General features: G+C 44.4%; 1 protein-coding gene across 1 annotated transcript in view; it reads right to left on the reverse strand.

Moving 5' to 3' along the window:
- The window catches only part of csmd2 (CUB and Sushi multiple domains 2), a 277,838-nt gene that overhangs the window by 178,583 nt on the left and 84,237 nt on the right, over nt 1-15,018 (reverse strand). The window contains exon 5 of the mRNA XM_030063504.1: nt 11,564-11,771. Within this exon, the coding sequence (XP_029919364.1) occupies nt 11,564-11,771 (208 nt within the window). The remainder of the gene's footprint in view (nt 1-11,563; nt 11,772-15,018) is intronic.

The raw sequence follows: 15,018 nt of genomic DNA on the forward strand, positions 1-15,018 counted from the left end.
ACATGCACGAGCACATGCATCACAAATACATGTTCCCCAAAAGAACACACACAGGAAGTCAACACACACCTACCATAAAGCCGGGTGAAGTGAATTTGTACCCACATACAGTGTACGGACTCACAAACAGGCGAGCTAGCCACACACATACACATGCGCACACACACACCCACACACACCTGTCCTCCTGTCCCAGGGAAGATTAAGATATATTACACTCCAAAGCAGCCTGCACGCCCTTGCTTTACCTCACCTTGCGGGCTACCTCCTTTTTTTTTTCGCACCTTCTTCTTTTCAGCACCGGGGTGAATGTGAGCTTTGTAAGCCCGGAGTACAGTGATATTTTATGAATAATCATGTCTTCCGAGGCGCGCAGAGGAGAACACCCACTGCGTGAGTCATCGCGGGACATGGTGGGAATGACTCAGTCTGAACGTCCTCTGTATCAGTCGCCTAAATGCTCCCAGGTGTCCAGAGTGAGTCAGCCATTAACAGCGATGCAAAGAGACGCTGTTAGACATCTGGCTGGAGTGCAGACTCCATCCCACCGCAAAAATGTGCATCTAAACCAGCTTTTTTTATTATTATTATTATTATTTATTTATTTATTTTGGGGCGGGGGGGTGTTTGTTTTGGTGTTTGTGTTTTTTTATTTTTTTTTTATTTTTACTCACATTCAGTCATAAAATGTCTCTCTCTGCCAACAGGGCTGAGATGACTCGGCTAATTTCCTGTACAATTTCACTTGATTCAAGGATTTTGTAGAAGCAAGTGTCATTATCTTCCAGTGCAGATCACTCCATTAGTATCATGATAATGGCACTTGATGAACTCAAAATTCTTGCAGTTTATTTGCATTTGAGAGACATAGAATTACATCAGCCTACAATTAAATCAAACCACTGGCTGAGGTTTTTTTTTTTTTTTTCTTCACTTGAATTAAATTACTTGTTAAAATATCGACTTTTTGCAGAACACAGACTGATCAGTAGTGTATGTGTGTGTGTGTCCATGATTCTTGTTGTATTTGTGTGTGAGGGGACGTGTCGTGGTAAAGTGGCGAGCCAGACAGTGACATCTCCCTCCGCTCAGGGGAGTGTTCCAACATCCATTTTAACAAATCAATTAGTGTAGAATTTACTCCGCAGATCTCACTGTGATTAAAAGTGGCAGAAATATCTGCCAGTGGGGTGCGATAATCTCACTAGCTACCAGTGCAAATCAACTTGTCTGAAGTATTTTCTTCAATCAAGTGGAGAAGTCAGACTTTTTTCAGGGACATTTGTGTGAGGAAAAACGTTTCAAGCATGTGAAACTGCGACAGGAAAAAGTTGGATTTTGAAGCTGTGTTCAATACCTGTTAGAGGCTGTCGATCAAATTGGCGTGTTCATCGTTAGAAAAGCATGCTATGCATCCGAGGCTTGTTCAAACCCACAGAACTTCAGTTTAATTTGTAGTGGAGATCGCAAGGATTCCAAAGAAACCAAATATGTGCAGCTGAATTCCTGGGAAATGTGTCTAAAATGATGCAGGAGACATGTATGTATGTATGTATGTATGTATGTATTCATTTCTTTATTTAATGTAATGCTGCAGTCACAGAACAATGGCATCATGGCTTTCACTTAATGTAAGTGTGATGTAGCTTCTGCTGTATTTACTGCAATGCAACAGAGTCTGACAACCTTAACACTATAGTCAGACACGATCACATACAAAGCAGTGACTTGGCATTTAGGCTATGTGTGTGTGTGTGTGTGTATGTGTGTGTGTGCTTGTCTTTTCTCTCCCCCCTCCCTCGCAGCTTCTACAACCTAATTGCTGTACTCTGTGTCCTCTACAACAGATCACACAGTGCAATGCGCTTTTGGCCAATTGATTTCATATGTTTTCTCCTTCTCAGCCTCTCCTCTCACCCCTCTCTCCCGCTTCCGCTCTCTCAGCTAATTACTGTGATTGATTAATCGACTGGCGTGATGTCTCTCGCAGTCCTGCGAATCTTAGCGTGTCGCCCCCAATCACCCGCTCAAACAAAGACGGAGGAGGTCAAGGTTAAAGCAACAGAAATCCAGCGGAAAATAGCTCGGCTGACCGAGCGAGGTCTTTTGGCGTCGGTTTTGAAAACGGCCACCACTTTTGATCACACCCCTATCCAAAAACCCCCTCTGAAGTGACATGACCTTGTTTTTGTTTGCGGCGGTTGACCCGGGAAGTGAATCAAAGGATCAAAGCGAGTCGCGGGATGAAGCATCAGTGGACGCCGCAGAATCAAAATGAGAATGTAAATATCGCTGTTTTCAAGGGAGCGATTGACGATAAAAAGAGGCAAAGAGAGAAAGATCAACGGCGGTATTGATTAGAGCGGACGGCTACGCTGATCCTTAGACCTATTTGCCGGTCCACAATTCCTCTCTGAATCTTATTAAAGCTGGTTAAAGCAGTCATTATCAAACAACAAGTAGGAAGACAGAGTAAGCTGTTAAGCAAGGGGATTAAATAGACCCTGTGGTCCAATGCGATGATATCTGATTTAGTTTTTATTGGCAGGAATCGATCACAAAAGCCAAAGAGATACTGCTTCAGTATTATTTTTGTGTTTCCATGTGAAAACACTGGAGATTTGCTTTCATTAAGATCCACATCTTAAAAAAGCACGATTTTATATTGTTTATATCAATTGGCAGTATGTCTCTACATACAGATCATAAGCCATTAGAGCATCTGCGGGACTGTTCACGGCAACAGATTGGATCCCAACATCGCAGTGCTTAGTAAACACAACCGGAGAGACACCCACTCAGGGCACAGTGATGTGGCCCATTACCTCTAACCTCTGTGTGTTCCCTTTGGTCTCGCTGGGACGGGAAGTGAGGTAACACATGGCTAGACATGCTTACACAGACACATTGCTACCCCGGGCCTCTTGCCTCAAGGGAGCTGCTTTATAGGCTAGACTAAACAGCGCCTGGTGAAACGCTGTGCCGGCTGTTTTTATACACACCACCGATAATCAATGACAATCAACTCAAAACGATCACCAAATGTAGCACACATTCCCGAATTAATTTGCCGCGATGTTGTTTTTTTTACAACTCATGTGAAACTGAAAAGTATAAGCCAACGAGTATGAGAAGAACCTTGGCCCCTAACCTCGCTCTCTCCACTCAGAAGCCCCTCTCTCCTCTCTGTCTCTATCTCTTAGCTTGAGTGGTGTGACAGAGAGAGTAACAAAGTGTGGAGTGCCGGGGTGAGCCAATCTGCAGCGCGGCGCCAGGTGTTGGAGATAATGTTCCGTTGGAGCATTTCTCAGCAGGCAGCGCAAAGTTCATCGCCGCTGCTGTTTTGATCGATGGCGTGTTACAGATTGAGTCCTCATCCAGGAGCTGCTGTTAATAAATCCTGACTCAGACAAACAGACTTTGAGGGGCCCACGGTGGAGAGACTGGCAAAGATAGCTATTGATCCGCTGGCCAGGCTCAGGCTGATGCGCCAAACTATGGTTTTGGATGTGCAGTGCTGACGCTGCAGAATGAGAGCGAGCGAGCGGATGGAGGAAGAACCAGGAGAGCAGAACAACGTGCGGACATTTGTTGAGTGACTTTCAGGAAATACAACCTTCAAAATTTAACCTTGTAATGCTGAGCGACAAAATTAAACATTACAATATTTTTGACTTAATATCTCAAAATCAATATTGTGATGATATTGTAGGGACAATGTTTGGTGCTTTTGCATAATATTTACACACAGTACAATTTCGATAAATTGATTAATATGGATATGACGACCAAGCAGGTTGAGACAAATAACAGGACAGTGAAGAGCGTCCAATAAGTTCAGAAAACTGCATCCCTTTACTGTAAGACAACACTTATGCCATATCACAATATTACGATATCCAAAATGATACTGATATAATATCAATATATTGCCCAGCCCTAATTTTAATTGATGGGCTTGATGTTACTGATGATAGCACAGCTCAAAAGGAGACTCTTGCATGGATTATTTAAGAGGATGCCATTTCCAGTCCTTTCATAGAGTCAGACTATTATTATTTTTTTTTCCCCCATTAAAACACAATATGATGTCATCAAAACCTCATCACTAAAACCAGAAAATCAACACACAGACAGAAACTGTACCTTCAATATTATCATATACACTTAAGTACACAAAGTTGGGAGACCTCCATCCTAACTCACTTTTGGGAAAAAAAGACATTTGCTGAAGTCTGCCATTCAACGTCTCCAAGATATAAATTCAGTTTTGAAAAAAAAAATATATATATATGCCATCTCACCCACCAAGGAGTCAAAACATATATATATTTTTTTCTTTTTTTCCCTTCCTTGGTATTGTAAGAGTAAGCATTACACTTTTCAAAAGGGTTAGGGTTATCTCGGTCGGCTATCTCAGCATGGAACTGACTCCTCACATATATGAAATTCGTTCAGCAGTCCGGCTCCCATAACTTGAAAAGCTAAGACTTCAGAATTATGCTGTCTGCACTTTTCACCTTTTAAGAACCTTGGCAGGAAAGGCTGCAGGCCTGAAACTCATCTGCAGGGTGGAGAATGGTGGGAGGCTAAGTGGTGAATGAGTCTTGGGAAGTTGTGGGGAGAGATACAGAGAGAAAAAGCAGGAGGGAGGGAGGGAGGGAGAGAGAGAGAGAGAGAGAGCAGAGAGCAGAGAGGCAGAGGCAGCAGAAGAGGATGTGATAGAAGTGGTTGGTATATATAACCCCCTCACAGCAGGATGTGGGAGCTTTTTTTTTTTTTTTTTTTTTTTTTTTAACTGCCTTTGACGTGATGATCCTTGACGTGCGTCAGGGCTTCATTACCATCCCTCACATCAGCCATGAGACATTTCCGTCTCAACCAATGTTTATTTCCGCGTGAGCTCCCTCTATTGTAAAGTTTAGAGAAGTATAGTTGTGGGTTTTCAGATATGCACAATCTCTCCCGTTACACTAGACATGCGAAGCTGGGGGAATACATGAGTCGACCATGAACGCACACCGACGGCGAATCATGTCTGCGAATGCATAAAAAATGCATCTCCTGACATGCGGTAAAAAAAAAAAATCTTTGGCTCAGTCTTACACTCGGGAATCTGGGGAAACTTTACTGAAAGCAATGCATGACACTCATTATTCTAAATTTACTTTTGTGGATGATTGGTATGTGGGTTTAATAATGACAGCACCACTTACAGTAAATGACGATAGAATAGTGGACTTTCACTAGACAATCAGACCAAACTATCTATTCACTCGGATGCTTTATGACACCCACATAGCAGCAACACAGAGAGAGAGAGAGTAAGAGAGAAAGATAGAGACAGAACAAGAGAGAGAGAGAGAGAGGGAGAGACAGTGGTAGAGGGAGAGAAGCATCACAGTCAGACCCTCCACGACGTGACCAGACTAGCGATGCCGCGGTGATTTACCAGTAAAGCTCCACAGCAAAACGTCTCTTCTGCTCCCCCAGTCTGCTCTGAGAAACAGGCCATAGCATGAGAACTGGATAAAAAATTCATTCAGCCTGAACACCGCGACTATGCACCCACATACACCCAACATAAACTAAAAGAAAAAAAAAAGAAAAAAAGAAAAAAAAAACACAAAATCTGTGCTTATTGCTTTTGCCTCTCCTTCAAATTCCATTTATCCATATTCCCAAAATAACTGCTTGCACCTACAGTCAATGGCGTTTTAAAGCTTGGAGATCACAAACGGGCCATTACCCGTTTTTGCACTGCCAGGCAAACAGTAGTCAGGCTCGTACTGTACAATCACTCACTCACATATGCATTCTCACTGTGACTGGTTTATTACAGGAGCTACTTGAGAAAGGAGCATGTGACTGGCAGCCAGCAGCTCGCCGTGATGGATGCTGCTGTCAGGTCCAGCTGGGAGAGAGTATGGGACAAGTACATCGTGTTACCCCCATGTTGAACAGCAGTCGGCACACACACACACACACACACACACACACACATAAGAAATGCACACACACGGCTGAATGGACCAGAATGTCCATTGAGTGAAACTCAAAATCTCATGAGCTCCGAGATCAAGACCTATACCGGTCCTTGTGAAAACACACACACACACACACACACAAAAAGTTGAGGCATTTATCTCCACAGATATGAAACAAACTCATATTGCTGTTGCTCCCATGGGCTAGCAGAGAAAACAGCTCCCGGACTTAAAAGGCTGTTCCAAAGACCTGCTTCTTTCAGCCTCAGGTGAGTCAACCTAACAGCCAATCAATATATATCCAGTGTTCTGTGCTCTTCTCTGACACATCTCTCTCGCTCTATCTGTCTATGGCTCTCGCTCTCTCGCCGTCTCTATCTCTGCCCGGGTAGCGTAAGGCAGACACATATCAGCACTGTGGGGATAATCCATATGTTTCGCCAAAATGTCAGCGTCTTAAGGCCGTGGGGTATTGGGTTAAAAGGGAAAAGAGAAAGGAGAAGAGGCTACCTACAGAGATCAAAACTCACTGGGCTCTCAGATCTCCTAAACAGGAGGAAATAAGTAACATTTACCCAGGGAGCTTTGTTTGTCGGCAACGTATGCTGAGCGAAAGAAGAAAAAAAAGAGGTGGAAAAAACTCCCCTTGTGGGAGATGTGAGAGTTTGCAAAAGTTACCAGAATGGAGAAATGAAGAAATAAGTTTGTCTGGCAACATATCCTGTAAAATTGTACGATGACTGAACTCTGATGCAGCAAATTTTTGAGCAGACTTTTTTTTTTTTTTGTAAAAAACCAAGGGAATGATACCAATATTCCAAGTGGAGAGCTTTCAACACTGGATTCAAACACCTTCTACTTTCTACTTACAGTATCCAAGGTGCTGCGGGACGTGCTTTGAACATCTCAAGGGAGCGCCGCGAGTAGATGAAAATGCATTATGGCACTTTGCAAAACAATCGAGCTCCAAAGAAAATTACAAGTCAAATAGCTGTGAGTTCCACTTAGTAGCAACCGGACGAATGAGCATCCGGCAATTGGCGAGCGTCAGGCATTATTTACATTGCCTCCGAGTGGATGGTGATGGGGAGAAAATCAATGTGGATGCAAACAGTGTAATGGCAGAATAATGTGTTCCCCTGGGCAAGCAGCACCGAAGCGTCCTGTCAGGGTAATGCCGAGAGGAGGCAGGATTCAGCTGGCGTTTTTACCACCCTCTCCCGCTGCCATATTCAATCTGCACGCATACATCTCAGCTCGTCAAGCCACAGTCTTCAAGGCTGTCTGTTAGCGCTGCCTTTTCAGAATGCTAATGCTGCAGGGCCGCCAATCAAAGTGCCGGGTAGTATGGCGAGCAAGAATGTAAGTAAGCAGGATCAAACTCGTACATGCAAAGGGTTCTTGATGATGACTGATGGTGCGTGCGCCGGATTGTTCGCTCTTTCTCAAGCATGCACACACAAATACACACATCATGAGAACAGGCAGTGTGAAAGCCTGATCCGTTTTTCTTTGGAATCCGCCAGGATCAATTAGGGAAGCATAGTTTCGACCCGGATTCTTGCCCTCTCTTGTCCTATTGGACCGGCCAACCTGTCCGTCAGGTATCAATCAATACTGATCCCAAAAGAACTGGCCATGGTTTGAATAAAGCAGATACTGTTACAGCGTGCTGTGTCAACACTGCACACACATGCTCAATACAAACAACTCGAGTGTAAATCAATTCCACTCTTGAGGAGACATGACATTTTAAAGTGAAGAGAAATGATTCAAGATGAGCTGAAAAAAAAGAAAAAAACAGAGCAAACATGCATTCAGGTTTACACTGGAATTACACTACTTTGTAGTATACTCAACTTCATGGAACAACACTTTAACCAGAATTTCTCTGTGAAAATGAAGTCATAGATCACCGCATTGCATAAATCAGAATATAAACTGGCACCTTTTACATGTATTTCATATTTAACTGCAATTGACAGGCAATCAGAGGCCAGTCTAACTGTCTGGTGAGACAAAAAGAGAGAAAGAGAAAGAGTGAAACCCTGGTGACTGGAGGGATCACTGAGCCATATACTGAGGCGATGTGCTGCAGGTCAGGGCCGCCATATCGCTGCACCTGACCTCTCTAATTGGCCTCCAGCTGGGTGGCAATAATCCTTCCACCTATCTGTCTAGTTCCCCACGTCCACGTCCATCCTCTCCTCCCTCAGTCCTGCCCTCCTCTCCATTTTTCCCTCTGGTGTTCAGAGGTCCTGTCTCTTTGACCCTACCTCCCCCTTCTTCCTCTGTCCCTTAATCCCTCTACTCCTCCCTATGGCCAACCCACATTCATCCCATCATTACAGCACTTCTCTCTTTCAAATGTTCTTTCCTCAGCAATATACATGGACTTCCTTGACTTCCTCTTATTGCATGACAACAATATAAACTTTTTTTTTTTCATTAGCTCAGAAGTCACTCAAAGGACACTCTTCAATCTAGACAATGTTGACATGAGACAAAAGATCTTGGCTTTGCTTTGAAACCTGGCGATGAACCCCAGTATGACTTTAATACTTTCCATGGGCTTCAATCACACCCTCAGTGAGTTGAAGAAATGTGTTTGAAATTGAAATTAGCTAGGTTGTTGTGACTATTTTTTTTTTTTTTTTTTTTGGTCATCTCTTCCAAAGTCAACACGATGTGGCTAAGACCCGAGCCAACGTCACTAGAAAAGTGGAACAATAGCAGCAAGCCGGCATGTCTGCACCATGTCCCTGTCTCCTGCGTCGCCTGTTCCCTGCAATGTGCATGATCAACTGTGACACACACTCTATATTGCTTGCCAATAGCCCTTCTTCCCTCATTTCCCTCCAGTTGCTTTGTTCCTGCTGTCCTCCCTCGCTCTCTAAGACAGCAAGTGCAGCCATGCCGCAGGTGCACCGCCACAAGCGCCTCCGGCGAAAATCACCACAGAGATGGCAGACTCAGAAGAATGTTTGGCGCCCCGGACGACCACCTGAGAGCCAATCAAAGTAAGCGGCAAGAAGCTGATGACATCGTAAAATGTGCAAAGGAGGCATAGCTGGGCTGCCGTCTGTGGGAGTTTGGGAAGGGATCCGCTCTCGGTTGGCCAAGTGAGACTCAAAGAGACTTTAATATCAGGCTGCAAGGCACAAATCTCAGTTTTAGGAACGCTCAAAGTCAATCAAGTTCTTCTCTGAGAGTGTTTTGGCTTTAACTACTGAGTGAATGAGTGAAATGTGCACTGACACAAGTTTCCAGGGGCCATCTGACTCCAAGATGACTTCTCATATATTCTTTCTGAACTAATCGTTTCCTCTACCCATAGCCTTCTTTCTCTATGTGTGTTTCTGTGTATATGTGTGTGTCTCTGGGTGTTTCAAGTGTTTAATAGCTCAGCCAGCGCTAACCCTTGTCCCCACCTGCCACATGCCTGCGGCTGCAACTTTAAATTACCCTCTGCCTCCTTCCTGCTTTGGAGAACTCCTCATCTCTCACTTCAACATAAAAAATAAGTGCAGGGGATTCTCCTGATCAATTCAAGTGTGTACCACCCACCTGTGCACAAGCCACGTGTACTTATGCAAATTTTATGACTGTGTCTTGAGCAACTGAGGGACACAGTGACAGAGTGTGAAAGACTACATCTGTTTGTCCAAAGTCTTAGAATGCCAGTGCAAATATAAAGAAGTGTGGGCGCATGTGTGAATACCTAGGAGCACATGTCCATTTGCACCCATATGGGTTCGAGCATGTGTGTATGTGTGTGTGTGTGTGTGTGTGTGTGGGTGAAGCAGAGCTATACGTGCAGGCTGGCAGTGGTAATCAAGCTCACTAATTACTTCCTGAGCTGAGAGAGCTGTCAGAGAGAGGAGGAGCTGCCACAGATGGTGAGAGACCCACTCTGATGCCAGGATATCCTACCTCTTCATCATTAGACTCTGTGTGTGTGTGTGTGTGTATGTGTGTGCGTGCGTGTGTGCGTGCGTGCATGCACGCGTGCAGGCCTGTGTGATTGAGTGATTGAGAGAATGAGTGAGAGTGCATGATGAAGATTGAGAGTACAAATTATACTTTAGAGACACAGATCCCATGATATATAGCCCTGGGAAAACAACAATGAATTGTTCTACTGTATATATATTTTTAAATGTATTATTATGTCTTAAAGATGTGGTGAGCTCGTCCTGAGTTATCCAAAGAAAAAAAATTCAAGGCTTTAAGGTATTCAGCTAAATGTTCAACAGTGATGGTTAAAGAGCCGGGTTGCAGGAAAGCTGTTAACCCAAAAGGTAATCAGCAGGTAGCTAATGTGTGAGGCCAAATGCAACAACAAACATCAATCAGAGGTAGCACCGGCCAGAAAACATTTGAAATATAAATACAGTGATTTTTACAGATATCACTTTAATTCTGTGTTTAAGTATTCTGCTCTGCAAAGGCAAAGGTCTGCAAGTCAGTGGAGTGTGAAACCTGGAGAAAAGCTATTTTTTTTTAAGGTCCAACTAAAGGCTCTCTAAGATATAAATATCTGATTTTAAACTGATGGACCGGCAGGCCTCTCACATTGAGCATCTTTAGACAGTGGGAAAGCAACAAAGGAAAAGAGCAGAGGTGACACAAGAGAGAAAGTGGAAGCAGCACACTTGTGGTTCCAGAGGCTACGGGCTTAACCGCTCAACTATGGCCGTGTCCACATAAAGCCAGGTAAAGTTGAAAATGCACCCCTTTCCTCAGTTTCTGTCCACACTAAGCCGGCATTTTCCACCCATGAAAACAGGGATTTTCAAAAATGCTGTCCAAAGTGTTTAAACTTTGAAAACACGCCAGTGTGACATTGGACAGGGAAAACTGAGCTTTTCGGAAATGCTTACGTAGGATAATCACATGACCCAGGTTGTGGTCTAGTAAACATGCTCAGGCCAACATGCATGCCCTACCCACAGGAGATTTTAACCATTTTAGGGGGCATTTCAATATGGATGGTGGACTTTTGGAAAACAGCCTGAGAACCCAAATGTGGTGTCATGTAGATGAACACCAAAACGGCATTTTCTAACTCACTGGACTTGGCCTATGTCGAGGCACTAATGTTAAGAGGTTATCCTGAGAGGTTATTCTTTACCCTTTTGTCATCATCTGACTGCTAACTAATAACGAAATATAATTTTTAAACCCTTTTCATCCAAAAACAATGAGTGAACCAGAAACCATGGATACATTCATATTGGATATAGTATTACATTTAACAACCTCAGTACCACTGATCTCATAGTTCAAGCCAACCCCCAGCAGAGACCCTTTTCCCTTTGCTTCCTCTTGGCTTGATGCTCACCCCTAAATCCATCCCCAGATAGCCCAGAGAGACCTTAGCCTCCTCCCCAGACACACTGACCCCAAAAGGCTATTTTCCACCGGCCCAACCCAACCTCCTACCCCTCTCCATCTTTTAACTGGCTTATTCCTTTGTCTGCCAAAGTGCCTGTGGGGAGGCTGCTGTGGACTCCCTTGCCCTGCATGCCTCTGACTCATCCCCTCCACAGAAATGCTGCAGGCTGGTTACTCACCATTGTGATGAGCCCTCGGTGCCGCTGACCTCCAGCAGGTCATAATCGTCCTCCAGCTGGAAGTCGGAGAACACCAGGGCGATGGTGTCTCCCGGCTCAGCCAGCACCGTCCAGGTGCAGTCGGCGTTGTTGTTGTACTCCGCTGGGTAGTTGGGGCTTGTGATCACCCCACTTTGGCCACGAAGCGTGCCTCCACAACCGTCATCCGCTACGAGAGAGGGCAGGAGAGAATGAATGCAGTGAAAGGGATTGTAAAACGGGGATACAACTGCAATGCTGCTGTACAATAGATAATCAAAGAGGGAAAGAAGCAATCAGAAAAGTGGGTGGGACAACGATAGGGAAACCATATTGCAAGCAAAAGGAAAAGGTGACAAGTTTGGTCCACGTATGTGTCCAGAGATGTGAGTGCACAGATTTGTGTTCCCTGCAAAAGCGGCATTGATCAAATAACTGAACACTTAGCTGCTCATATACTGTAAACTGCTCTGGATTAAAGTAGCACCTAAATACTCAAAATGTAGGAATGAAAAAAAATGATCGGAATGATGCTGATTAAATCCAATAATTATCGAGCAAACATCAGCCCCTTTGAGAAAGCGCTGCGTTCAAAGGGAGAGTGATGACTGATGACGCTGATGACACAGACAGCATGATTCAGCAAGGAAAGATGCGCCAACTACAGTACAGAGGGCCTCAAGTAACTTTATGGTTGAAGTTTTGCTGGGAAACTTCTGTGCTCTTTTTGTATTTATTTATTTATTTATTGTAATTTATTTCTTGGGCGGCAACAAATTATCATTTTGCCATCGGCCACTGTGCAGTCTTTTAAATTCAGGAGCACAAAAATGTGCAAGGAGTTACAGCATATTGTCTCTTTGTCTGCTATTTTCGCCACAGGCCAGAGACACACCAGTCATAGGATTTCAGAATGCCCTACAGTGCTTTCACACTCAGCAGGGAGCAGCACTGAGTATGTGATGCAACCTAATGCAACGTAGGGTGAAATGATTAAATTCTGATTAACTCAGATTTGCGCTAATCAAAGCAACTCTTCCCTCCTTAAGACCTCTTTAAGGAGACCATTAAACAATAAAGCATGCGTTTAATGTGTTGCCATGATAATTCCCCCGCCCAGGTTCTGATATGTTCATTATAATTGAACAATGCGGTGCGGTGTGATGTCTGGGCTGCAGCTGCTGAGTTGTTTGCGGATGCAGTGATATTTCGAAATTACATCACGATGCGCTGGCGAACAGGTGTCACATATCAAAAGAGGCTTCAATCGACACCCATGTCTTGTTATTGTTTGTGTAAGTGAGTGCAGGAGTTTTCCCTCCATAGAGAAATCGGAGGCATTCGCCGTTCTCAAATTTCATGCCACCTCTCGCCCCAGACATATCATTTTCACCCATAGTAATAACCACTGTTCCGCACAATAGAATTTCCTGCGTTGACTGCAATACCAGCACAATCCACGGTGGCACTATACTTCAATCAGCACGGTGCGCCTGGGAAGATGCTGCTGAAGAAGAGCAGCTCTGAGTTTGTGTTCACTAGCCTGGCAAACTAGAGCGGGGAACTAAAGGCCAACTCAGTTTAAATGAGGGACTACACCGCAAAACAGCAAGGCTCATCACACAGGTGAGTCATAATTTATTTTGCATTAAAGCAATTTCATGCATTTTGCTAATTTGTCTACTTAATTACATGGCATGATCGAGTGCCCAAACTTACACCCACTCTATTTTCCAAGTAGCAGCGACGGCTGTTTTTAACTTTGTAAATGTGGCAATAGAGTCGCAGAGAGTTTGGAGGATGATAAATGAAACATAATGACAAAACCTGTTGTGGAATAATAAGCAAAGCATTAGCTACTACTCCTGATTCACAATTCATTTAATGATGTAAGGTAGTAAGCTGCACTGGCAGAGGATACCCCCCCCTCCAAACCTTGTAAATGTGTTTCTGTGTCCATGTCTGTGCATTGTGTGTATGCATTTCCTAGCCTGGAGGGGTTGTGAGGTGCACACGCAGGTGAGCATCAACGAGCAGTGAGGGTCATTTGACAGCAACAAACAGACAGCAGCTCTCTAAGGTAGATGTGTGAGGGATTCACAGCTCATTTGTGTGTTACTTGCGTGCGCGGATGTGTGTGTGTCTGTATCACTGCAACGAGGTGGCATGGGATTCATTAGCAGTGGCCGGCGAGCTGTGTGTGGTGTTCCAGGGAGGGGAGGGGGGGAGGAGCTCGGAGCCGTCGAGCCCTGCCAATCATCCATCCTGGCTGTCACCGCGGCAACTCCCCCGGGGGGGAGAGCGAGTGAGTGTACGGACGAGCGGAAACCTGTGAGGTGTGAACCTGAATAGGAGGGGAACCACGACAGAAGCGCAAGAAGAAAGGGATGAAGAGGATGACAGGTGACAAGCGAGGACGGGTGAAAGAGGGAGGGTGGACAATGAAGAAAGAGAGGGGCGGTGAGAGGGGAGACAGGTGACGGTTGCACAGGGAGTGGCGGGAAGTAGACGGGAGAGAGAAGAAAGGACGCGGAAGCGGATTGATATTCCACACCAGACGGTTTCTTCACACTTGAAGGAAAGTCTCAGCCTCCAAACTCTGCCCTTCACCTTGAGTCTCTCTCCCTCGCTTCTTCCATTTTGTGGCTTCCGTTGGCCAGGGAAAGTGCTCTAAAACAACAGGAATCGGGAAATGTGGCCACAGCACAGGCGTCTTAATGGCCAACCCACAAACTATTGAACACCTCAATGCATTAATACATGAAGTGTTGGGGAACTTATTCAGTCTCTTCTCAGTCGATTGCAGATGTCAGCTTGCTTCCCACGGTCGAACAGCACATATTTCCAGGCTGTCACTTGGGATGTCATGGTTTTCCATATAGTGTAAGTCGCTGCTTAGACTTCAGAGTGTCATGGCAACCAAGCTGTGAGGCAGCACGGGCGATGGATGCAACCATACAAAACACTCTTTTAGACGTAGACATTTAACATCTCACCAATGAGACAGACATAGACGACCCAGAAAAAAAAAAAAAAAAAAAAAATCTATGTGGATGATTTTAATTGGAATCCAGGTCTATATGTGACCCAGTCCCTCCAAAGGTTAGTTGCATTTTGTAATTGGAAGACAAGAGAATGCACACACAAATACAGGAGAAATGAAGTGTGCGAATGTGTGGCTATAGTTAGCTGCAGTGACATTTAGAGCGAGGCAATGGTAAGCATTTTCCCTCAAAAAAAAAAAAAGAAAAAAAAAATGCTGGAACAATAAGGTACACATAAATTCTCACAAAGAGTGGCAGAGGGAGAACGGAAGAGAAAAAAATAACAAAAGAGCAGTGTCAATTTGCATATGAGTGACCTCTTACAATAGGTGATAAAAATTCTTTTGAAGTACAGCAGAGAGCGCAAATGAAGAAAAAATGAAGATATGTAAA

Source organism: Myripristis murdjan, chromosome 11 (genome assembly GCF_902150065.1).
Source record: "Myripristis murdjan chromosome 11, fMyrMur1.1, whole genome shotgun sequence".
NCBI lineage: Eukaryota > Metazoa > Chordata > Actinopteri > Holocentriformes > Holocentridae > Myripristis > Myripristis murdjan.